The following is a 20,988-nucleotide window of genomic DNA, read 5'->3' on the forward strand; positions in this document are numbered from 1 at the left end:
GGCTCAAGCCCTGGTTCAACACGGCGCATCTGTTGCTGAATTTGTTCCTAGGGATGCAGGACTCCCAGCTTATTTTTTTTCTCGTTGTCCATAGACATGTGCAGAAGATACACTAAGTCGCAATGCCATTGATACAATCTGTATAGACAGGTAAATCAAATATACTTTCCCATTCCTACGCTCATACTTGATAACTGAGCTTGCACGCCGCTCCAACATAGCAATTGAGGAATCTGCCAAGGAAATCATCCACGCTGTCGGTGTCATCACCTATAAAGAGCCATATTGGGCCGTGTATCCTCTCACCACTGCAGTATCTTCCAAAAGCCTTGCACCTGGCCATGGTCGACTAGGGCCAGGAACCCAAGTGATTCAGGTATGGTCCTTCCTATTTAATCTGCACTGTGGTTCCAAATCCACATGATTTCAGGAACCCATGGATCATGACCCTTGGGCCACAATGGCAATCCATACTATTCCGGGCGGCTGGCGCCACTACTTAGACGGGCACCCACCCTTTTCACCTGGCGATTCCTCCTTCCTCTTTCATATAGCATATTTCATACGTTCAATATACGTCGAGAAAGGTGCTTGGAGAGTGACTGTACTCCAGACAGTTGCAGAGGCTGTCTATCTAAGTGTATCGTACCCGAGACACAGCACGCATAGAAACCATCAATGTGTTGTTGGACTAGAGCATAAGGTGGGAAATACAGGTCCGTGAGGAGAGGCAAAGCCAAAAAAGGAATGAGTAACGCAATACATGATATGCCGATATGTGTGTATCTTCGTTGAGTCCGCGTTGTGAACGAATCTTCCAACAACGATGTATCAACCCAGAAGTGTGCAAACTGTGTGAGCTTCATATAATCAAAAGGTGACAGTCCAATGATTGTATTTACATATGAAAAGCAAAGAAAATGGAAAGAATGAGGGTGAGCGTAAATGCTCTATAACCATCACTCAGGTAGCACAGCCAAAATCTGATGATAAATGAAGGAAAAGTAAATAACAGGAAGAAAACCTATAGTTCGAGATAATCGGATATTGATATTAGAACGATTATCTTCGACGTTATAAACTCTTATATTAAACATTGTCTACAGCAATGGCATTACATTAAGCCGAGCAGCTTATACGCGGTCACAGCGTGGCATATAAAGCAGTAATGGATACACAACTAGATTGAGCTGTGCCTAATTCAACATGTTGAATATATGAAGTAGGATTCAAAACATCAATGATCATCAAACTATGATAAATGAATCATAGCCAGAGTGATATGAATATGCCAAATAGCATAGCTACACAAAGTAATATCGCAGAACTTGGGAGGACGTGAAAACACCAATATCCCATGATCATGAGAAAAACGAATAGGTAAATCGATGGAAATAAATATAAACATGGTACTGAATTGATTCAACAATAATATGATTTGGGAAACTAAGCATATACACCACCGCGCTGTACATATAAATAAGTAGAGAGATATTCATATTTATTCCTAGTTTCAGCTGCTACACTGCCACGAATGTCAGAAAAAACCAAATGAATGATCATCCATATCTTTATGGATGATTTAAATTATCCACAACTCAGCGGATTGAACGATGATTATCTCGGGAAAAGCGCTTCAAATCCGCAATGGTCCAGTGGCTAGGATCCGACGCTCTCACCGTCGTGGCCGGGGTTCGATTCCCCGTTGCGGAACTTCTCTTTTTACAAAGCTGTTGAATCCGGTGGCAGTTCACATTTGCCTCTTATTAAAGCGCTGCAAGTGCTTATTTAGCGAGATTGTCTGTATATTGCTCTAAGGGAACCTGGTGGTTTTTATAGTTGGCATTATTAACAAATCAGCCAATCTGGTGTTTGTAACTTCTTATTACTGCCTGTGGAGTGCTCACTTAATCAATGTGAACTTGAATGACTCTCAGTTTCAAGTTAACCCATTCTAAACACTACAGCAATATGCTACTGGCCATTTTTTGTGCATTAAATGTTGAGAGCAAATTATTGTTGATATATTCCAAAGATGCAGTAGGTTGTACTATGTAGTATGATTCCTGCCACTAGGGGGTACTAAGAACTATTTATCAATGCACTGAGTGTAAATAAAGAATTCTAGGGTTTACCACAAGCATAGTTGGTACTGATACTCTATAGAGGTCATTTGGAGTTAGTTATCTGCACAACAACTATTTATGCATGTTAAAACTATTGGCAATTTCAGTGAAATAAAAATTTCACCCAAACTGCCATCAGCATCTTGGAAAAGTTTCAGTAAACATAATTTCCTTGTGGTTGCTTAGCCACACCTATTGAGATATTGACTTTTGTTACCTAATGATAATTAACCCTAAATATGCAAAGGTTTTTCTTTCTGGTTGAAATTATGTTCACTGAAACTTTTCCAAGATGCCAATAGCAGTTTGGGTAAAATAGCAAAAAATAATATTTGTATTTTAGAAATCAATTATACATATAAAAACATTCTGGACATAATAATTATAAATATCTATTCCAAAAATATCTAATAGCAAAAAATGATTCTGAAAATGACTATTCAAATATCTATCTAACTAAATTGCGAATATCTAAAATTTACAAGTCTAGGAATGACCCCCTATATTCTAAATATCTTTTACCTAGTTTAGTGATTGTGAATAACCTCCAGTAATTTGTTGTTAGGACTATCTATGGCTTCAGCTAGTGATGCTGAGCAGGGCATCTACTTTATAATGCAACTGGCTGTAATTGCCCTATACTTTTGCGGCATTCACTATCAACAGTATTCTATTGTACTAGCTGCAGCGTAGTGCAACTGTAATATCTTATGCTGGTTCGGTTAAGCATTTAGTGTGGTAGAGTCAGGAGAAGGACCCCGCTGGCTTGCAATTTGTGCCTGTAGATTGGCTGCGCACATTTCTGCCGAATCGCCTGATCGATTAAGACCGCATTAAATCTAAGGTTGACCTCACCACTGATCTGGATTCGCTTTTTTCGCTAGCAGTTTCGCTGGCTGGTCTCTTTATCTCCATCACCTCCTGTCCTTTCGAATTCACTGTCGCAGCTGCAGCTGTTTGAATAAACAATTTCCTTGCATAATGACACTGTGCCGGCTGCAGACGCTGCTTCGTTTACCTGTCCACCGACGCCAACCACTCGCGGTCAAGCTGCTGAAGCGGACACTGATCCAACCGTCGTTTAATTACAAATATATCCGGGACAATGCAGACGAGCTGCTGGAGAATGCCAAGCAGCGCAACGTACATGACGCACAGCCTCACCGAGTAGGCATTCTGTATGACGAGTTTCGGGATATAATGTCGCAGATCAACGAGCGCCGCAGCGAACTCAATGTCCTATCCAAACAGCTGGCACAGCAAGCCAAGTACAAGGGGCTGCAGGTCAACGCTGAGGAGCACAGGGCGATGATGAGCGATCTGCGGAGTCAGGCTAAATCGTGCAAAGCTCTAGTCCAGGAGCTGGAGCGCAAAGTCAGTAGCGTCGAGGCACAGTTGATGCATGAAGCTGCAAAAATCCCAAACCTGACACATCCGGACACACCAGTGGGTGGCGAATCGAATGCGCGAACAGTCAGAATCGAAGGTTTGCTACACACGGTTGACCGGATACCTAACAACCCAAGCGATCTGTCACATCTGTCCAGTGTCGAGTTCCGCGATCACTACGATTTGGTACGCGACCTTGATATTGTCGACATGCAGGCTGGAGCGCAGGTAGCTGGCAGCAGATTCCACTACTGGAAGGGAGCTGGGGCGCTGCTTGAGCTAGCACTGGTGCAGTATGCAATGACTAGAGCGAGCGCAGCAGGATTCATTCCGCATATCACTCCTGATGTCGCACGCAGCAGCATTGTTGACGCATGCGGGTTCCGGCCGCGCTCTAGTGCCGAGGAGCTGGAGCTGGACAATGCGCTCAGTGGCGATCTCAAGGCTAAGGCTAACAGCCAGCCATTGGGCGAGGCTAGCCAGATCTACCGGGCCATCCCGGTTGCTGAGGAATCGCGCAACGACGATAATAATGGCTCCGACCCACTGTGTCTGGTTGCTACGGCAGAGATTCCGCTGGTGGCAATGAAGCAGAAACAGATCCTTGATGGGGCAACACTTCCATACGCAGTGGCCGGACTCAGCCATTGCTTCCGTGCCGAGGCCGGTGCGCGCGGACGCGACACCCGCGGAATCTACCGGCTGCACCAGTTCACAAAGGTCGAGCTGGTATCGCTCGCGTTGCCAGAGCAGAGCCAGACCGAACTGGAGCGCCTGGTGGGCTTCCAGACAGCACTGTACCGAGATCTGGGACTGACGTTCCGCATCTTGCAGATGCCTACGCATGAGCTGGGCGCCAGTGCATTCCAAAAGTTTGACATTGAGGCGTGGATGCCTGGACGCAAGGCGTGGGGGGAAATCTCGAGCGCATCGAACTGCACCGATTACCAAGCGAGACGGCTCGGCATTCGTGCTCGTGTGGCTGGCGGGGATGGTGGGCCCCCGGTGTTTGTCCATACGCTGAACGCGACGGCGATTGCTGTACCGCGTTTGGCTGTGGCACTGCTCGAGTCGTTCCAGCGTCCGGGAGGCGAAGTGGTTGTGCCGCAGGTGCTCCGGCCGTGGATGATGGGCATGGATGTGCTCAGGCGGCCGGCTAGCAGCTGATATTAGCAGGGCAGCTAGCAGTTCCTTTTTGGCGCACGCATGTGTAGCCTGCAGCCCAGTGCAGCATGCAGCACATATTGGCAATGCACGGACATGCGCGACATGCACAGCCCATGGCATCCGTGTCACCGAGTGGGAGCCGAAAATTTAATCATCCGGCTTCCTGCCAGGTCCCCTCAATGAGGAGTTTTGTCGGACAAGGGAGAGGCGGTTCGGTTTAAATATGCGCTCATCCAGCCCAGTCGCCTGGCCCCAATTGACTTTTTCTCCTCAACTTTAATCTCTGCTCTTCTGCACTAGTGCTGGTAGCTTTTTGGTTTTCGCATATTAATTGACGCCACCCTTCCAGCCAATAATGCCAGTGAGCTCACCAATCGCCAATGTCGCGATTCCAGACCAGGACATCACATCGTACTTCTTCGAGCAGGCACAGCGCCGGGTAGACCGGCTGGGCACGCAGGGCTGCACAGAGCCTGCAATTGTCACCGACGCACAGACCAAAGCGACGCTGCGCTTCTCTGATATCAAGTGCCAGGCACAGCGAATCGCTGGATTTCTCCGGTCGCTTGGGTTCGGCGGACCGGCTCAGGGCAGTAATCTACCTGATGGGCTCAACGACGTCGCTGCAGTGCTCGCGCCCAACGACATTGCATTTAGCGCCATCCACTTTGGCACGCTGATTGCAGGCGGCACATACATGGCCGTCAACCCCCAGCAGAGTGTGCAGGCCCTGGCACACCAGCTCAAAGACGTTGACGCGCGTGTTGTGTTCACTACAGCCCACCTGCTCCCGGTTCTGCAGCAGGTATGTGACGCAGCAGGCCTGGACATTCCCACATCCAACATTGTTCTTATCCAGGGCTGCAGCGACGGATTCACAACGCTGGAAACGGCCATTGATGGAGCTGCTGCCATTGAGTCCCACCGAGTCACCAGTCCAGAAGAGCTTAACCGGGTTGCACTAATCGTATACTCGTCGGGAACGACCGGCAAAGCCAAGGGCATCATGCTAACGCATCGCAACATCGTATCCATGTACGTCATGGTGGGCGGGTACTCTGCGCGCAGCCACGCGCATGGCGACAGCGACTCTGCTGCCAGTGTTCAACCACAGAGTAATGTTTTGTCAGCCTTGCCGCTGTACTTCCTGTATGGCCATTGTGTGCTGTGCTACCAACCGCTGACCAGCGGCGACCTGATCGTACAAATGGCTGGGTTTGAGCTCGACCCGTACCTTGCAGCCATTGACTCATACAAGATCAATCGGCTGAGCCTGACGCCGGCAGTTTTATACGACATCGCAGCAGGGATTACAAAGATGGGTAGCATTGCACAGTCAGCAGCAACTGGAAACAGGTACGACATTGGCTCTGTCAGGATGGTCGGGTGTGGCGGGGCGTCGCTTCCGCATGCGCTGAAGAAGTCGTACTCGCAGCTCCTCAATGGGTCGCCGATTATCCAGGGCTATGGCATGGCCGAGTCGACGTCGATAATCGCCGGCAGTTCCTGGGCCACGCCGTGTGAGGGTGCTGTTGGAGTGCTGTATCCGAACAGCTCAGCCATGGTCATTGGCACTGACGGACAGGAAACTGGTGGGTTTGGTGAGCTGTGTGTGAGTGGACCCCATGTGATGCATGGGTACGTCAATACTGCCACGTCACCAGTTGCCAGCGGCTTTTTGCGCACAGGCGACTATGCACGCGTGAGCACCGATGGCCATGTGTTTTTGCGTGGACGAATTGCCGACATAGTGTATACAGCAGAGGGAGCCGTGGTTCCTACCGATGTGGAGAATGCTCTGGCCAACTGCTCGCTGGTCAGGGATTGCGCTGTCAAGGGCGAGGGCCCGAAGGGTTCGGCGATGCCCGTCGCCTATATCGTGCCCAGGGAGGCTGCTGCTAGCGACAATACGCTGCAGCAGATATCCCAGTGGGCCAAGACGCACGCAGGAGTCGCCGTCGAGTGCAGAAGCGGTCGAGGCTATCCCGAAAAGCCCTGCAGGAAAGGTGCTCCGCTATTTGCTGGGCCAGGCAAGTGCGCAGTAAAGCACCGCCAAGAGAGCTAGAGTTCGAGAACCAACTTCGCTGTCTTGGCTGTGCCGGTTGTGTGGCCAGAAATAAGCACTTACTGCTGGCTGGAAGGCAGGGCCAGCAGCAGGGTTGCGTGCCTCCGCATCCTCTCCAGGCGTCTAGCAGTGCACGTTACCTCTTCCCACCTCATTGCCCGCCTTTTTGCTAGTATACAGCTTCACTTTGGAATTCACCATTTTCGTACTCTCATTTCTGTGTGCATGGCCCGTGTAGAGACCGCAACCTGTATGCAAGGGACGCCAGACTCGCTGGGCCACTGTGCCGGGCTTGCCAAGAGCTTACTCACTGACAGCCCTGTCAAGCCCCCGCTCGCCAGTGAGTCCACCACAGCCGCACGGCCAGAAGCATGGCCAGCGTCCGAGTCTGCCGCAGCTCTGGGCATCAACCGGCGAACCCCCAGTTCAGCACATGGCTCCACAGGAGCAGAGACAGAAACCGAGCCGCTGGTTTTCGATCCCGAACCCGAGGTTCTGGAACTGTCGCGGCAAGGCGGACTAGCAGGCATCGTGCAGCCGGTAGCTGCAACAGTGTTCACAGCCCTGATATTTGTGCTGCCCGTTCTTTTCATTCTGGCCTTTGTATATCTGCCGTCGCTGCGCATCCCGCTCGCACTGTATGTAGTATTCTGCTATAACGACCCGGCCATCAGCAATGGGGTAGGGCGCCCAGCATTGTGGGTGCGGCGCTTGGGTATATGGCGGTACATCAGTGCCTACTTCCCGGTGCGTGTGGTGCTGGAGCAGCGCCTGGATCCGAAGCAGTCGTATCTCCTGGGGATTGCGCCCCATGGTATCCTGGCCTTTGGCGGACAGGTCGCAGTGGGGGCGCAGAGCAGCGCCCTGTACCGTGCACTGGAAGGGACCACAGTGCATGTAGCTGCACTCCGTCCAGCATTGACACTGCCAGTATTCCGCGACTACCTGCTGGCACTGGGAGCGATTGCATCGTCGCGAGCGGCGATCCGCGAGTGTTTGGCGCGGGGAAAGGGACACAGCGTCGGGATCGTTGTGGGCGGTGCCAAGGAGAGTCTGTATACAAACCCAGGCCACCGCAAAATCGTCATGCGCCATCGCAAGGGATTCGTGCGGGAGGCCATCATGGCTGGCGCCCCGCTCGTGCCTGTCTACGTGTTTGGCGAGAACGATATCTTCACACAAGTCATGCACCCGCCATTGCGCAGGCTCCAAAAGTGGCTGCAAACAAAAGTCAAGTTTGCACTGCCAGTGTTCTACGGCCGCCTTGGCATGGTGCCGCGCCGCTCTCCGCTGACCGTTGCCATAGGAACGCCAATCGCTGTGCCCAAGATCGAGGCACCGACTGCAGAGGAGATAGACCATGTTCATGCTGACTTCATCCTTCAAATGGGCCGCCTGTACTCCAGGTTCCAGCCCATATACGATCCGCAGGGCGGAGACCTTGTAATAATCTAGTGCTCAGCTAGCTTATCCGTGCTATTTGTAATACTACAGCTCTACTTCTTCATCCAAGTATTCTATCATGAAGCATCCGCCTGGATCTCTTTTGTGGAGCAGGACTCGTAGACCAGTACAGGCCCTGCGGCAGTTTAGTCGCAAGCCAAATGATACGCAGCGTGCTGCTGCACATAGCAACCGGAAGGAGCAGTTTGCTGTATACCGGATCGATACCAACGGCGTCCAGCATCCGCTGCAGGGAAAGTACAACACGCGGGCGGAAGCAGAGCGCGTTGCCTCCCACTACGATAGTCTTGGGCATAAGAACGGGTATTTTGTCAAGCGTGTCACTGGGGGCTAGAATAGCTGGCACATGAGCTGCTGCGGTCGCCTCATTTCCTAGATCTTTCGTCAATGGCAGACCGAAGCTCGTTCAGCATGCTGTGGATGTCGTTTCTGCGCTCGCGTGCCTCGATCTCGCCTTCACGTTTCTGGCGCTGCAGCCGGATACGCTCACTGCGGTCAAGGAGCTGCGGTTTTCCGTTAGAACTCTGCCCACGCGACTCCTGAATCGCTGGATCGGCCTCGAAGGTTTGCTCAGGAACATCCAAGTCGTTCAGGTCAAACCCCGAGTACCCTAATACGCGTGCACCATCGGGAATATCGTGTTGGTCAATCACACAGGTTGTGCTTTCTCTGCAGCTGCTCGACGCCTGTGGCCCCTCACAATCATCGCATGTCAAGACCGTCAGTGCTGCCTGGTATTGGGCATTGAGGGTGTCCAGTTCTGCTTTTAGTGATGAAAACAGCCGGGCTGTTGCTTCTGGGCTAGGTCGGTTTACCGCACCGCTGTTCAACTCCTGGCACCCATCATCATCCAGCCCAATGCTTTCACGGCAGACTATTATCTTCGCCCTAAGAGTATGCAGGGATTCTGACATGGCACTGAGCAGCCGAAGCAGGCGGGTGTTGGCTAAGCGTGCGGTCAGACTTGATATCCATCAGCGATGCCCACCTGTGCCGAGGTATGCGCCGAATTTTCAACCTTCCGTATCATGTCTACACCCTTTTCTGATGCAGCTCTGATATGTGCAAACGTGGCTAGTGTATTTCCCGAAAGTCCACTCTGCAGTGCTGCAGCGGAGTTCATCGTGGGTAAGGACAGTGGCTCGGCAGTGTCAAGCACTCGCTGCAGCCATCGCCGGCGTAGACTAAAGTGCAGCTCAAACCGGGCCCGTAGTACTTCGAGTGACAGCCCGCTGTCGCTAAAATCGGTGTGCTGGGTGAACTTTTCTCTGGTTTGCGATAGCTCAAGCAGGGTATCCTGGTCGGCAACCTGCTCAACAGCCAATGCAACCGCGTCAAACGATTCGCGTAATGCCTCACCAACTGCATTGCGTAGGTATACTGCAGTGCGTATGGCTCCACGGCCTGGTCGGGCATCAACACCAGGTATGGAGCTGGGTGATGCCCAGCGAAACCCACGAGCTACAAGCTCAGTCTCCTGTACCAACCGCAGCGCGCGCTGTATCGCTACGTCTAGCACACGGCTCGATTGACACATGTCCGTAAGACTGTCAATATACTCCTCGGCTCGACGTGCTGCTGCTATTTGACTGGAGTACTTGTGCCATGATGACCAAACGACTGCAGCAGCTATGAATGCACTCAGGGCCATCAGAGCTGGCCGTACACTGCTTCTAGTCCTGATTAGGAAAGCGGCACCAAGCACCAGTGGCCCAACCGTATGCTTGGCTATGTCGTTGCTACGACTGCTACGCGGTCTTAGATCGCCCAATTGTTGGCTAGGCATATCAGTGGCATGCTTGTGGCTAGTACGTGGCGTGTACCGTACCGCCATATGGCCAGAATTTGCCAGCGTACGCACAATGCTATCCCACAGCACAGAGCACAGCCTGGCTTCGAACTCCTTATCAGAACTATTTCCTAAAGATAGATTGCCATGCAGCCAGCTTTGTGCACGGGTCCAAAGCGATAGCGGGATAGGGGATTTCGCATGGTCTGGCCCACCGGTCGTGGTAAATCCAGCTTCATTGCTGTCAATGATCAACGATTCACCCGCTGCAATATCCCTCAAGTAATCTCCAAGTGGTGAGTCTTCAAACGCGACCAGTTCAGTCATAATGGGCAGGTGGTAATATAATATCTGGAAATAAGTGAATAACCGAAGAAGGCAAACGCTACCAAGAAAAATAGAGTATAATCCCAAATACCCAGTGGCTCACTGTTTTTGAAAACAAACGCTACCGGGATAGGAATAGATTATGGAGATGGATGGTCTGTGGCTGATTCCAACGTGGGTGGAAAATAGCTGGTATAAGTGATATGATAATCGAAATTTGAAACTGGGTATCACATTGAACCATCTGCTTGACAAAGTGACTACATCTGCTAGACTGATATTATGTAGTATCACTATCCTCAAAGCCACAGAAAATGCAGTGGTAATACACTGTGAGCACAGGTGTAAACCTATGTGTATTTGTGAACAAAAGCATGAACTAAGGAATAGTATAGGTGAGTTAGGGCAGAGGAAATAGAGGGAGAGATAGAGGGGGCAGGTAATTGTGTAAAATAAGCATATAGCTGATATCACATAATGATATATGCTATTATTACCTTAATATGACAGATACTTGAATGATAGATATCTATCATAGTTACTATAATGTAGTAAAATAACTATACCTAAAAGTATTTATTAAATAGTGAGCCCTAGCGAATCAGTTGAAGTTTTTTTTAGGATACCAAAGGAGGTTTTGGAGAACAACTATATTTGGCATCGTTTGTTTAATAGTTCATTTAATTATTATATTCACAATAGATACCACAACATTTTGGATATAGCAAATGGATAAGTATATTAATAAATGATTTCTATATCACTATTTGAATATTCTTTTACAATGTTCATCTCTTAGAATGACTGCCATATATGATCACCCCACCTTTTATTAATCGACTGTTAGACCATGTCTAACACAATGTCGAGCTGTCCTGCAAATAATGCAGCTGCCAACACCCCAGCCAAATTGATTACTGAAGCTATATTATCACACCTATCATGCCGTAATCGGTCCACGATTGAACCATGGCATGGTTACACATCAGAGTTTCTTTTTTTTTCCTTTTTCCCTTCTCTTTTCTCCCGTTCTTTTCCTTCGTCACATGCTGCTGTTCTGCTATCTTCGGTAACTGTTCCTGACCATCGCTGGCCTATTCGATACCCACGAATGGATTTGCTGCGATGCGTCTGGCTCTCAACATCTACTAACAGATGGCCTCCAATATGCATTTATCGGGTCTCTACTGACATGGGTGCGCCGTCCCGAGGTCATCTGGTAGCCGATAGCGGCAAGTATCATGCTCCGTTCGCCGAAGTCCATCCTGCCGAGTGGGTATAGATACGGCCATGGACAGCGAGCTAAATTTAGTTTCATTGTCTACTTTTCAGAATATTATCCCTCCAAAAAGTTCACTTAGTTATATTCTATTAGGTTTTCCAAGAGTCATTGTCAGGAACGTTACAATCGAAGCCGTAGATTGTCCCACAGATTTCCACGAACGAAAGAAAGAGCTTGCTAGTTTGCTACTTCACAAGATTATTCATATTTGCACGACAAGTACTAGTTATTTATATTCACAGAACTCGTTTGTTTATTTCGAGCAAGACCAGCGACTACTATGTCTTCCGCGACCGACCCAGACAGGGCTGGGGATCGACCCACTCACCAGGCCTCTCCTTCACTCCTTTTAAATTTCACATATCAGCTGTTATGCCCGTCGTTGACGATCATGAAAATGATGCTGAGATGCTCCCGGATCAAGATCAAGAAGCAAGACTATCCCGCGTCTCCCCGCCTGTCTCAGTTCCAAGTCCACAAGACCAGTCTCATAGCCATGCGACAATGGTTGACCCGATCACCGGGATTCCTATTGTCCATGCAGCTCCCAGACTCTAGTGTGCATCGGAGTATATAAGCACATATCTTGTAGATGCACATAGATAGGAGGACAGAGAACCCGACTCAGAACCCGACTCAGCTACTTTGATCTCCTGAACCCGACCTCTTCAATACATAGTATATTCGATAGTATTCCTGTATTCCGTGGAAACTCGGTAGGCTCCGATTCGAGCACTTCCTTCCACTCCGCCAATTCCCTATCACCCGAGGCAGGTGACAACACATGTCGTGTGTCTACGACGACTGGACTTGAAGCTCCGAGTCGAACCCCGGAAATGCCCGAGTGATCGTCAGTGACTGGTTATTACTGCGCCACCCGATACACCAAATATGTCATGCCGCTAGGGTAGTTCCGACTCACCCTAGGCGGATTACTCACTGAGAGTGGCGCAGCTTTATCCAGGGCCGTACGCGGCTTAGATGAGGGCTCAGTATGCGCACTCGGCGCTTGCTTAAATACCCCTTGCTGGCTCCTAAAGGCAGGGATTCCTTCTGGTTTTTCCAATATATTTTTGTGAACGCTTACTTTTGGTTTTATCAGCACATTTACAATCATCACTAGGAGAACACGCTACCTAGTTTCCTCTTCCCTGACATTTGACCTAGGTCGTTTTAGGCACGCGCCGTATTATTGAAGTATACTTTGTGGGGTATGATGAGTGCTGACAGAAGAAAGGCACCTGGCACCACAAATATGGGCTATATGCATGTATCAACCTTCCATAGTCGTGCATAAGTGCCCGACGCTGACAAATGCAGTCAAAGTCGGCGCGTTGTGTGGGGTAAAATCTCGATATAAAGAACATCGAAAGAGATCAAGGGACATCATCATGATCGAGAAAACGACATCGACGACCGACGACCGACGACGACGACCACTGGGCAGACTTGCCTATTTTTTTTTGTGATTCCATATTATTTCTATTTTTTGAGCACTGTTATGATGACGCCCACTTCTGCAAGCATGTCGAGGGCCGCAGGTGCCACAAGCCCGAATGCCCCTTAACCAACTCTGTGGAAACAGTCATCCCCAACCAGGAGGAATCGCTGTTCCCCACAGACACGACAAATGGAGCCCGACGGGGAGGAATCTAACATGATAGTGATATGCACGGCGTCTCTCCGTACGCCGTGAAGTGAGGCAGAACAGCCCGCACTACTGGAGCAAAGATAAAAGGTCATCAGCCAGCATGGCATAAGACGTCGCGCAACAGCACGTCTCCGCCTCTCCACAGCGGAGTACCCCTTCATCATTCCACTGCTCGATGGCGGCTGACACCCGTGCCTCGACGCTCTCTTTCCAGCAGGTTAAGGTGCCTGCAAGTAGTGGATTCTGGAATTGCCCTGCGCTGGCGCTCGGCCACACCTCACCACCCTCGTCGTCCACCAAGCCTGATGAGCGCCACACTCCCTGGACTCTGCGGACACTGGCACACGGCCCGGCACAATCATCAACCGCCGCTGCAACGTGGCCGAGGGCCCAGAGGGCCAGAGCCAGACCCTCTGGGGCAACAGACGCTGAGAAAAGGGGTGACGAGTCTGAATCTGGGGGTTCAACACCAGCCGAACCGCGCACACTAGCCAGGCAGGGCCCCAGTTGTCCGGTCGGCCCGGGCGCGGGAGCGCACTGCCGGTGCACTACCCCGCCCCCAATGCACCTCCCCGCACCAGGTCCCTGTTCAGCTCTGCCCTCAGACACGCCCGCGGCAACAGCTGCAAGTTTTCTTCCAACTCTCAAGGTGTTGGGCAGTGTCACCCGACTCCTCAGGACTGCACCGCGCCTAAGCCCGCGCCCGCATGCGGGACCTCGGGTCCACGTGTGCCCGGTCCGGCAGCAGTCCACTGTGGTGGCTGGTCCATGGTGCCTCGCGGCCACCGTGGTGTCCTGGACCACCTGCGCAGGAGGGCAAGCGTCTTCTAATTCAGCAAACAAGCGGAATGCAGAATTGCCTGTAGCCACACGCACACTCCGCTCTGACCCAGGGCAGGCCGGCGTCTCGTCACGCACCACGCCGCTGGCACAGGCAGGCGACCATCCGGCCGCATCACCCACAGCTTGCTGTGCCCCAACCAGGTGCATCGGAACCGTCCTACTCGCCGCAGCCCCAGCGCCAACATCCGTGGACGGACCCGTGCGGTGTGGTGCAGCAGTATCCAAACCCACCGCTCGCGTCCCACTCAGCCCCTCAGCAGCCCAATGCTGGATGCCCCCCGTTAGGAATTCCCGGCAGAGAGCCCCAACAGCAGCGTGAGCCACACCAGGGTTGCAGGCAACTGGCCAAGCTTCAAGGAGAAGTGTCGCATCCACTCTCCCCCCCCCCCCGCGTGACCCCCGGTCCACTCGGGTACAGCCTGGCATCCTGTGACCATGCGCAAGCACCTGCGCACCAGCATCATGCGCAGCGTGGCCAAACCAGGTTGTGGGGCCGCGGGTCCTTTGCAGGCCTGCATGGTGCCATCGCCCAGCATTTCCCCCGCGTCTGCAAGCTGGCGGCTGGTCTCGGGAGAGCGCACGACACCACACCAATGACAGGTGCAGTGTGCGGCGTGGTCCTTGCTGCCAGTGTCAGTCAATACCAACGTAGCCAGTGCTGCGTACACCAGCGCCAGTGCAGCCGCCACTTGCAGCTGAGCACGCCTGATGCGGGCGAGTGAGTCGTCCCCGGCGGCAGCTCCAATTTCCTGGGCTGTGTGTGGCCTGAGGCGAGCTGGCCGAGCGGGCTGGCGGCGCACGTCTCTCCCAGCCGGGAAATGCGGCGGGTGTGGGCGCCCCACTGCTGCGCCTAGCACTTCAGGATCCAGGCCCGGCAGCTTCTGCCCGCATGCCTTAAGAATCTCCCTGCAATCCACCACTGACAGACTCACACTGCAGCTTGGAAAGCCGCGCAGGCCTGTCTTTACGCTAGCGGCGCCCAGTGGCCCACGCTGGCCCAATTGTCCAGGAAGGCGTGATGAGACCCCGACGCTGCCCACTCCCTGGCAGCCAGGGAAAGAGCCTTCAGCGGTGGCCTTGGGACGCAGACAGCGCGTGGTCCAGCCAGTGGAGTGAGCCTGGTCTTCGCAGCCCGCAGTGACACCAGCACACGCCAGGCTTGCAGCTATGCTGACAGCATCACAAGCGCCAGCTGCACGGAATAGCTCGTGCTGGCGGCACACCCTCACGACTGAGGCCTTTCCCCCCGCGCTCCCAGTCCAACCCCTGAGCCTAGTGAGCCGGGTGTATCGCCGGGAAGCGACACCATAGTCACCAGCGCCCCGGCCAGCCATCCCCCCCCGCTGAGAAGGATGGGCAGGGCCACTGCTTGGGGGTCCAGTACCACAGCCTCCGCCGACCACACCCCCAGCGCACAGTTGGACGCCGGTGTGCCGGCTGCCCCAACACTGGGGCTATCAACCCACAGTGCCTTCTCCCGGATCCAGCCTGGCAGCAGGGGTTGCCGTGGCGCGCAAGCCCATTGCCCAGCAATGCCCTCAGTGTGCCAGGGTGTGCCTACGCCGCGGCCCACCACCGTCCGCCCAACCACACGGACAGCGCAGCAGCCGGAGCCTGCTGCTCCACCACCACTAGTGAGGTGGCGGCTCCCAGCAAGGCCCGCGGCTCCGTCGGCCTGTGCTAGCTTGCTCGCCACCTGCAACATACCATAGGGAGCTGGGCCTGCGCAACTGATCCCTAACGGTACGCAATACCTCACTTCTCCAGCCCGTGCGACAAGCTGCTGCACCCTGCCAGAGCGGCGGCAGCCATTCGGGGCCCCGGTTGGCAGTACGGCATTGCCGGCCAAGGCACACCAGTCCGCCAGGGCCTGAGTGCCATCCTCAGCCAGTCTTGACCCCGTGGCCAGCAGTGGCCCACAGAACGCATGTTCTGGCACTTGTTCAACCCATATGGGCACAAAACGCAGGGTGTTTCCAACCGCTCCGAGGCTTGACCCTTCTGCCTGACCAGCGTATTCCCATATGCCCCACCACTGCACCCCGGAGACCACTGCCAAACTGACAGTGGCAGCTGGCACACGCCCTGGTAACATGGCGGCCAATGAGTGTATTTTCCTGTTGGGCACTAGCCCCACACAAGTGCTAGCCCTCAGTGCAGCAAGATGCGAGTCCAAATCACTGCCAGAGGGGATCACACCACAGTGGCCTGACAACAGGGCCACAGGTAGTATCACCTGCCGCCCACTTGGCCCTGCTGGCTCTGGTGGTGTGCTGCCACCAGCAACCGAGCTAGTGGAAGTGGGTTCCCCAGAGGCCGCCCGCGTCCGCCGACACACGAGCAATGCAACCGTGTGACTCAGGGGGATCGTAGGGGCACCGCGCCCCGCCTTCCCACAGGCTGGTGGCAACCGTGAACCGTCTGATAAGAAGTGGGCCCGCCTCACCTGCCTCCAAGGCCCGACCCACCCCGAGCGCTGGACGTGGCCTGGCTCTTCAAGTAGGAGCTGCAAAACCATGCCCAAGGGTATCCACAGGTTGGCTTCAGCCGCCACCCACGCGCCACCGCACTCTGCGGCCAGCCGCCCGCGCGATCGACTCCCAACCTCACCGAAGCCCAAGCCACCCAAACAGCCATGTTTTCCACTACATGCTCCAGCCGCTAGGGGCAGTAAGCGCAAAACCGGATGCTGCGCGCTAGCACGTAATGCAGCTGCCATGATGCGTCTGTAGCGCAGAACCACTTCCACCACCCAGCCACGCAGCCCCGGGTGGCCTGGTGCTGCACCACTGACTGCTGGTGGAAGCCAAGCTGCCTCGGTCGCAGGGCGAGGTTCCTCGGTGCCTCCAGCACCGCGCATCGTGCAACAGGGGCACTCGACGCAGTCGAACGGTGCGCACAGCCTACCCTCCATGGCTATCGTCACTGATGGGCCTAGCGCAGCTTCCTCGCGGTAAGCTGTCGTGACTAGTGGCCCGAAGAGCAGGTGGCCCAGGCGCACGGGAATGCCTCCGGGGAGGGCCTGCCCACCATATAGCTGTGATGGCTTGGCGCCGCACGCCGCAGCTACCACCTCAGGCAGCCGGTAAGCCAAAACTGCCCCCGTACATAGGGCGCAGGACACCTTTAAGCCATCCACCCCAGTGCGGCCAGCCCGCCACATGCGAGCCCCTGAGCAGATAGACCACACTTGGCCAATGACAGCACTCAGCACTAGGCGTTGTGGGGCCCTTCCGAACATGCCAGGGTCACTCAGGGCCGCAACGCCAGCCTCGAAGAGTGCCCCAGTCTTAGACGGCGGGACTAACGACGGGAAGAAGCAGACGTCCCCGGAGGGTGAGCACCAGTCGTGGCACTCGAAGTCCGAGGCCAGGACTTCGGCCACACCCCCAGACAACAGGGCGCGCTCAGCTGGCCCGCCGGTGAAATACCCGGCAGCGCCGAATCCAATACCCGCCAGCCAGCCATCCATCACTGCGGCCGTCTTAACACACAGGCCAGCACAAGCCTCGCCACAGCGACCCTCCCCAAAATCTGCGGTGCGAGCATGCCCGCGTGTGTGGCCCCGGCGGCGGCACACAGCGACAGCTATGTCGTACCCACTCTCATATGGGACTCGGACCCAGCCTGACCGCAGCAGCGCATGAGGCCTGTCCAAGAGCAACCCGGGCTGATGGGCGGCCAGGCCAGCTCCGCCCACGGACTGTGTGCCGCTGCGGTGCCTGCGCGCACCCGTGCCACAAACGATCCTGACCGTTGCCCGCACCACGTTGCCTTCAGTGCACGCTGGCTGCCCGGCCCAGTGGCTTGCCGCCCACCACCGTAGAGTGGCCGTTGCTGCGGCCACAACAGGCCCCCGTGGCAAGGCTGGCCCTAGTCCCCGGCCTTCCAAGTACTCGTCAGCCCAGGCCTCAGCGGAGGCTGCACCAATCCCTGACAGCCGACCGCTAAGCTCAGCGGCCACCACGCCATGCTGCCCCAGCATACCACTACACGCCAACGCGGCCCCAGCAAGGAGTGGCCTGCTACACTCCCCAAAGCCAGTGAGACCTCCAACGAGCCTGGATCCGCCAACCGGCTGCGCTGCGCCAACCCCTGGATCTGCCCGTTCCTGCCAGGCGGCGACAATCGACCACCACACCCCCTTGCCCTCCTGGGCTGGGTGCTCGACCTGCCGGGACAGCGGTAGCCACCCACTTGCAGCCGCGCAAAGCTCCGCCCGTGCAGGCAGTGGTGTGCTCCAACCAGCCGATGCACCACATGGCACCCCTGCGGCACAGGCCTCAACAAGCGCACTGGGCCCGGCGTTGTAGCTGAATGAACTGCCATCCCGTCCCAAGTTGCTCCCACGCAACACTAGTGGGTTTTCTTGCGTTGAACGATCCATGTGGATGACCTCAGTGTCTGATATGTATTGCTGACTATTTAGAAACTCTGATTTTAAGGGTAATTCGAAAATGACTGATTGGGAGAGGATGAAACAATTCTGTGTGAAGATTTTCTTGTGATTTCATGTTATTTCTATTTTTTGAGCACTGTTATGACGACGCCCACTTCTGCAAGCATGTCGAGGGCCGCAGGTGCCACAAGCCCGAATGCCCCCCAACCAACTCTGTGGAAACAGTCATCCCCAACCAGGAGGAATCGCTGTTCCCCGCAGACACGGCACACAGCAGCTTTTACGATTGTTATGCTCAACTCAGATGAGCATGAACATGACGAAGTCCACCTTCGAGATCAAGATCAAGATCAAGACCCGGGTCAAAACAACGTCACACATGCGCAAGGTTCCACTCGGAATGCAAACACAAGATCAAGTACACTGCCTCACCTACGGAACAAGTCCGCCCTTTATGCTCCTCTTACGGATCCTAACACAGGAATTCCTATCGTATATGCTACACATAAAGTGTAGTCAAGACACTCGTTGACTACTCCATATATATGGAGAAGTCAGACCGACAGGACAAGACAAGAACAACAAGCCCCCGAATATTCCTTAACTCAGAACCTGTTTTACAATATAACCCGTTATGATACCGACCTTCTCTCCCCGACGTCTGAGCTCCGGTTCGAGCTCTTCCAATGCTAGCTCCTTTGCTAGCATATTATCACTCCCACCGAGCGATAACATGTGGGGTTTAAAAGGGGTGAAGGAGAGGCTTGATCAGTGGGTCGATCACCAGCACTGTCTGTGTCGGGCGCGTAAGACATAGTAGTCGATGGTCTTGCTTGAATACAATATCCGCGAGTAAACGGTAATAATAATAATGATAATAATAATAATGGTCGCGGGAAATTCAGATATCCTAGTGAAATAGTAAACTACCAAGCTCTTTTCTCTCGTTCGTGGAAATCTGCGAGGTAATCTACTACTTCGACGGTAACGGTCCTAACTATCTTTGGAAAACTAAATAGAAATATAACTCAGTGTGTTGTGTCTCGGGTACGATACACTTAGATAGACAGCCTCCTGCAACTGTCTAGAACACGTTTACTCTCCAAGCACCTTTCCACGATGTATATTGAACGTATGAAATATGCTGTATGAAAGAAGGAAGGAGGAATCGCCAGGTGAAAGGGCAGGTGCCCGTCTAAGTAGTGGCGCCGGTCGCCCAGAATAGTATGGCCGGCCATTGTGGCCTAAAGGTCTTGATCCATGGGTTCCTAAGATCATAAGGATTTGGAACCACACAGTGAACTGTTTCTTAACGAGATCATATACTAAAAAGTAGACAATAAAACTTGATGTTGCTCATTGTTCATGGCTGTATTTATACTCGTTCGGCAGGATGGACTTCGGCAAACGGAGTATGCTACTTGCTGCTATCGGCCGCCGGGTGACCACGGGACAGTGTTCCCTCATCCGTATAGACCCGATGTATACGCATCAGAGGCCATCTGTTGGTGGACGTCGTGAGCCAGGTACATCGCCACGAATCCATTCGTGGGCGTCAACTCGACCGGCGATAGTCAGGGGCGGTCCGTCCTGATAGCGGAACAGCGGCATGTGACGAAGAAGAGAAGAGAATTAAAAGAAAAAAAAAGGAAGACAAATAAAACTCCTTAATGTGTAACCATGTCGGGGTCCAACTGTGGACCAATTACGACATGACAAACAACAGCAGCTTGTAAGATGATTATCTCGTGATGAGCGCTTCAAATCCGCAATGGTCCAGTGGCTAGGATCCGACGCTCTCACCGTCGTGGCCGGGGTTCGATTCCCCGTTGCGGAATTTTTACTTTTGCTCCTTGCGAGTCGAATCTCTTGTTTTTATACTTCTCACCCTTGTTGAAGCGGTAGCTAGGTCTATCTGGTGATATAATATCACTCTTTCCTATTTCATCCTTTGTTTTTGTAACCGTTATTGAATCCGTTTCTTGTCTTTACCATTTATCATGCCATGTAGTATCATTGTTATTGTTACAGATATTTCATGCGAAAGCTGGTTAGGATTATCTATATTAGTTGAGCTCGCATCGGAAGCGCCACAAGTCTAGTATATCTATGTTGTAACATGTACATAGAACTATACGCCATATTGGTGGGTCTATTATTAAGCCGGTATCAGCCTACTGAATAGTGCACCCGCTCCTTTATACCATTTTTGGATTCCGTTCACTATTCCATCAGGCAGTGGTACTGCTTTTTGCCAAATCTGGGTGCCAGCATCAATGATGTCACCAATGACGGTGGCCAGGGCCACGCCTGTGATAACCGAGGCTCCGGTCCAGCTGCGAACAATAGCAGCTCGGATTCAGACTTCTGAAGGACAATGTTACATGGCCGTGGCACGAGCATCTTCGATTTTAGTATGGCCAAATCCAACTCCTGTTGGTTTCCTTTTGTGTTTTCCAAATAAACCCCTTCCAAAACTTTAGCAC

General features: G+C 53.1%; 5 protein-coding genes and 2 non-coding genes across 7 annotated transcripts; 5 read left to right on the forward strand and 2 right to left on the reverse strand.

Moving 5' to 3' along the window:
* Positions 1-1,641: 1,641 nt before the first annotated feature.
* DL89DRAFT_t193 lies at positions 1,642-1,713 on the forward strand. The gene has a single exon. It is a non-coding gene; the product is annotated as a tRNA-Glu (tRNA).
* Positions 1,714-7,320: 5,607 nt separating this feature from the next.
* On the forward strand, positions 7,321-8,169 carry DL89DRAFT_213825 (diacylglycerol acyltransferase; the record flags this gene model as incomplete). The annotated part of the gene is made up of 1 exon (XM_040884254.1): positions 7,321-8,169. A coding segment is annotated over one exon (849 nt), but the record flags the coding sequence as incomplete, so codon positions are not given.
* A 92-nt stretch (positions 8,170-8,261) lies between these two features.
* DL89DRAFT_271640 (uncharacterized protein) lies at positions 8,262-10,342 on the reverse strand. Its single transcript, XM_040888936.1, has 2 exons — positions 9,200-10,342; positions 8,262-9,092 (listed from the first exon to the last, which is right to left on the reverse strand). The coding sequence occupies exons 1-2, from the start codon at positions 10,325-10,327 to the stop codon at positions 8,577-8,579; spliced, it is 1,644 nt and encodes a 547-aa protein (XP_040739418.1). The 5' UTR covers positions 10,328-10,342; the 3' UTR covers positions 8,262-8,576.
* Positions 10,343-12,938: 2,596 nt separating this feature from the next.
* Positions 12,939-14,670, reverse strand: DL89DRAFT_146189 (uncharacterized protein). The gene has a single exon (XM_040883494.1). It carries the CDS (start codon positions 14,527-14,529, stop codon positions 13,327-13,329), a length of 1,203 nt encoding a protein of 400 aa, XP_040739419.1. The 5' UTR covers positions 14,530-14,670; the 3' UTR covers positions 12,939-13,326.
* Positions 14,671-15,274, forward strand: DL89DRAFT_146223 (uncharacterized protein). Its single transcript, XM_040883495.1, has one exon. It carries the CDS (start codon positions 14,812-14,814, stop codon positions 15,217-15,219), a length of 408 nt encoding a protein of 135 aa, XP_040739420.1. The 5' UTR covers positions 14,671-14,811; the 3' UTR covers positions 15,220-15,274.
* A 3,519-nt stretch (positions 15,275-18,793) lies between these two features.
* On the forward strand, positions 18,794-19,018 carry DL89DRAFT_271644 (uncharacterized protein; the record flags this gene model as incomplete). Its single annotated transcript, XM_040888937.1, has 1 exon — positions 18,794-19,018. The coding sequence occupies one exon, from the start codon at positions 18,794-18,796 to the stop codon at positions 19,016-19,018; it is 225 nt and encodes a 74-aa protein (XP_040739421.1).
* Positions 19,019-20,267: 1,249 nt separating this feature from the next.
* DL89DRAFT_t194 lies at positions 20,268-20,339 on the forward strand. Its single transcript has one exon. It is a non-coding gene; the product is annotated as a tRNA-Glu (tRNA).
* The last annotated feature ends 649 nt before the right edge of the window (positions 20,340-20,988 follow it).

Source organism: Linderina pennispora (genome assembly GCF_002104995.1).
Source record: "Linderina pennispora strain ATCC 12442 chromosome Unknown DL89scaffold_55, whole genome shotgun sequence".
Taxonomy (NCBI): Eukaryota; Fungi; Kickxellomycota; class Kickxellomycetes; order Kickxellales; family Kickxellaceae; genus Linderina; species Linderina pennispora.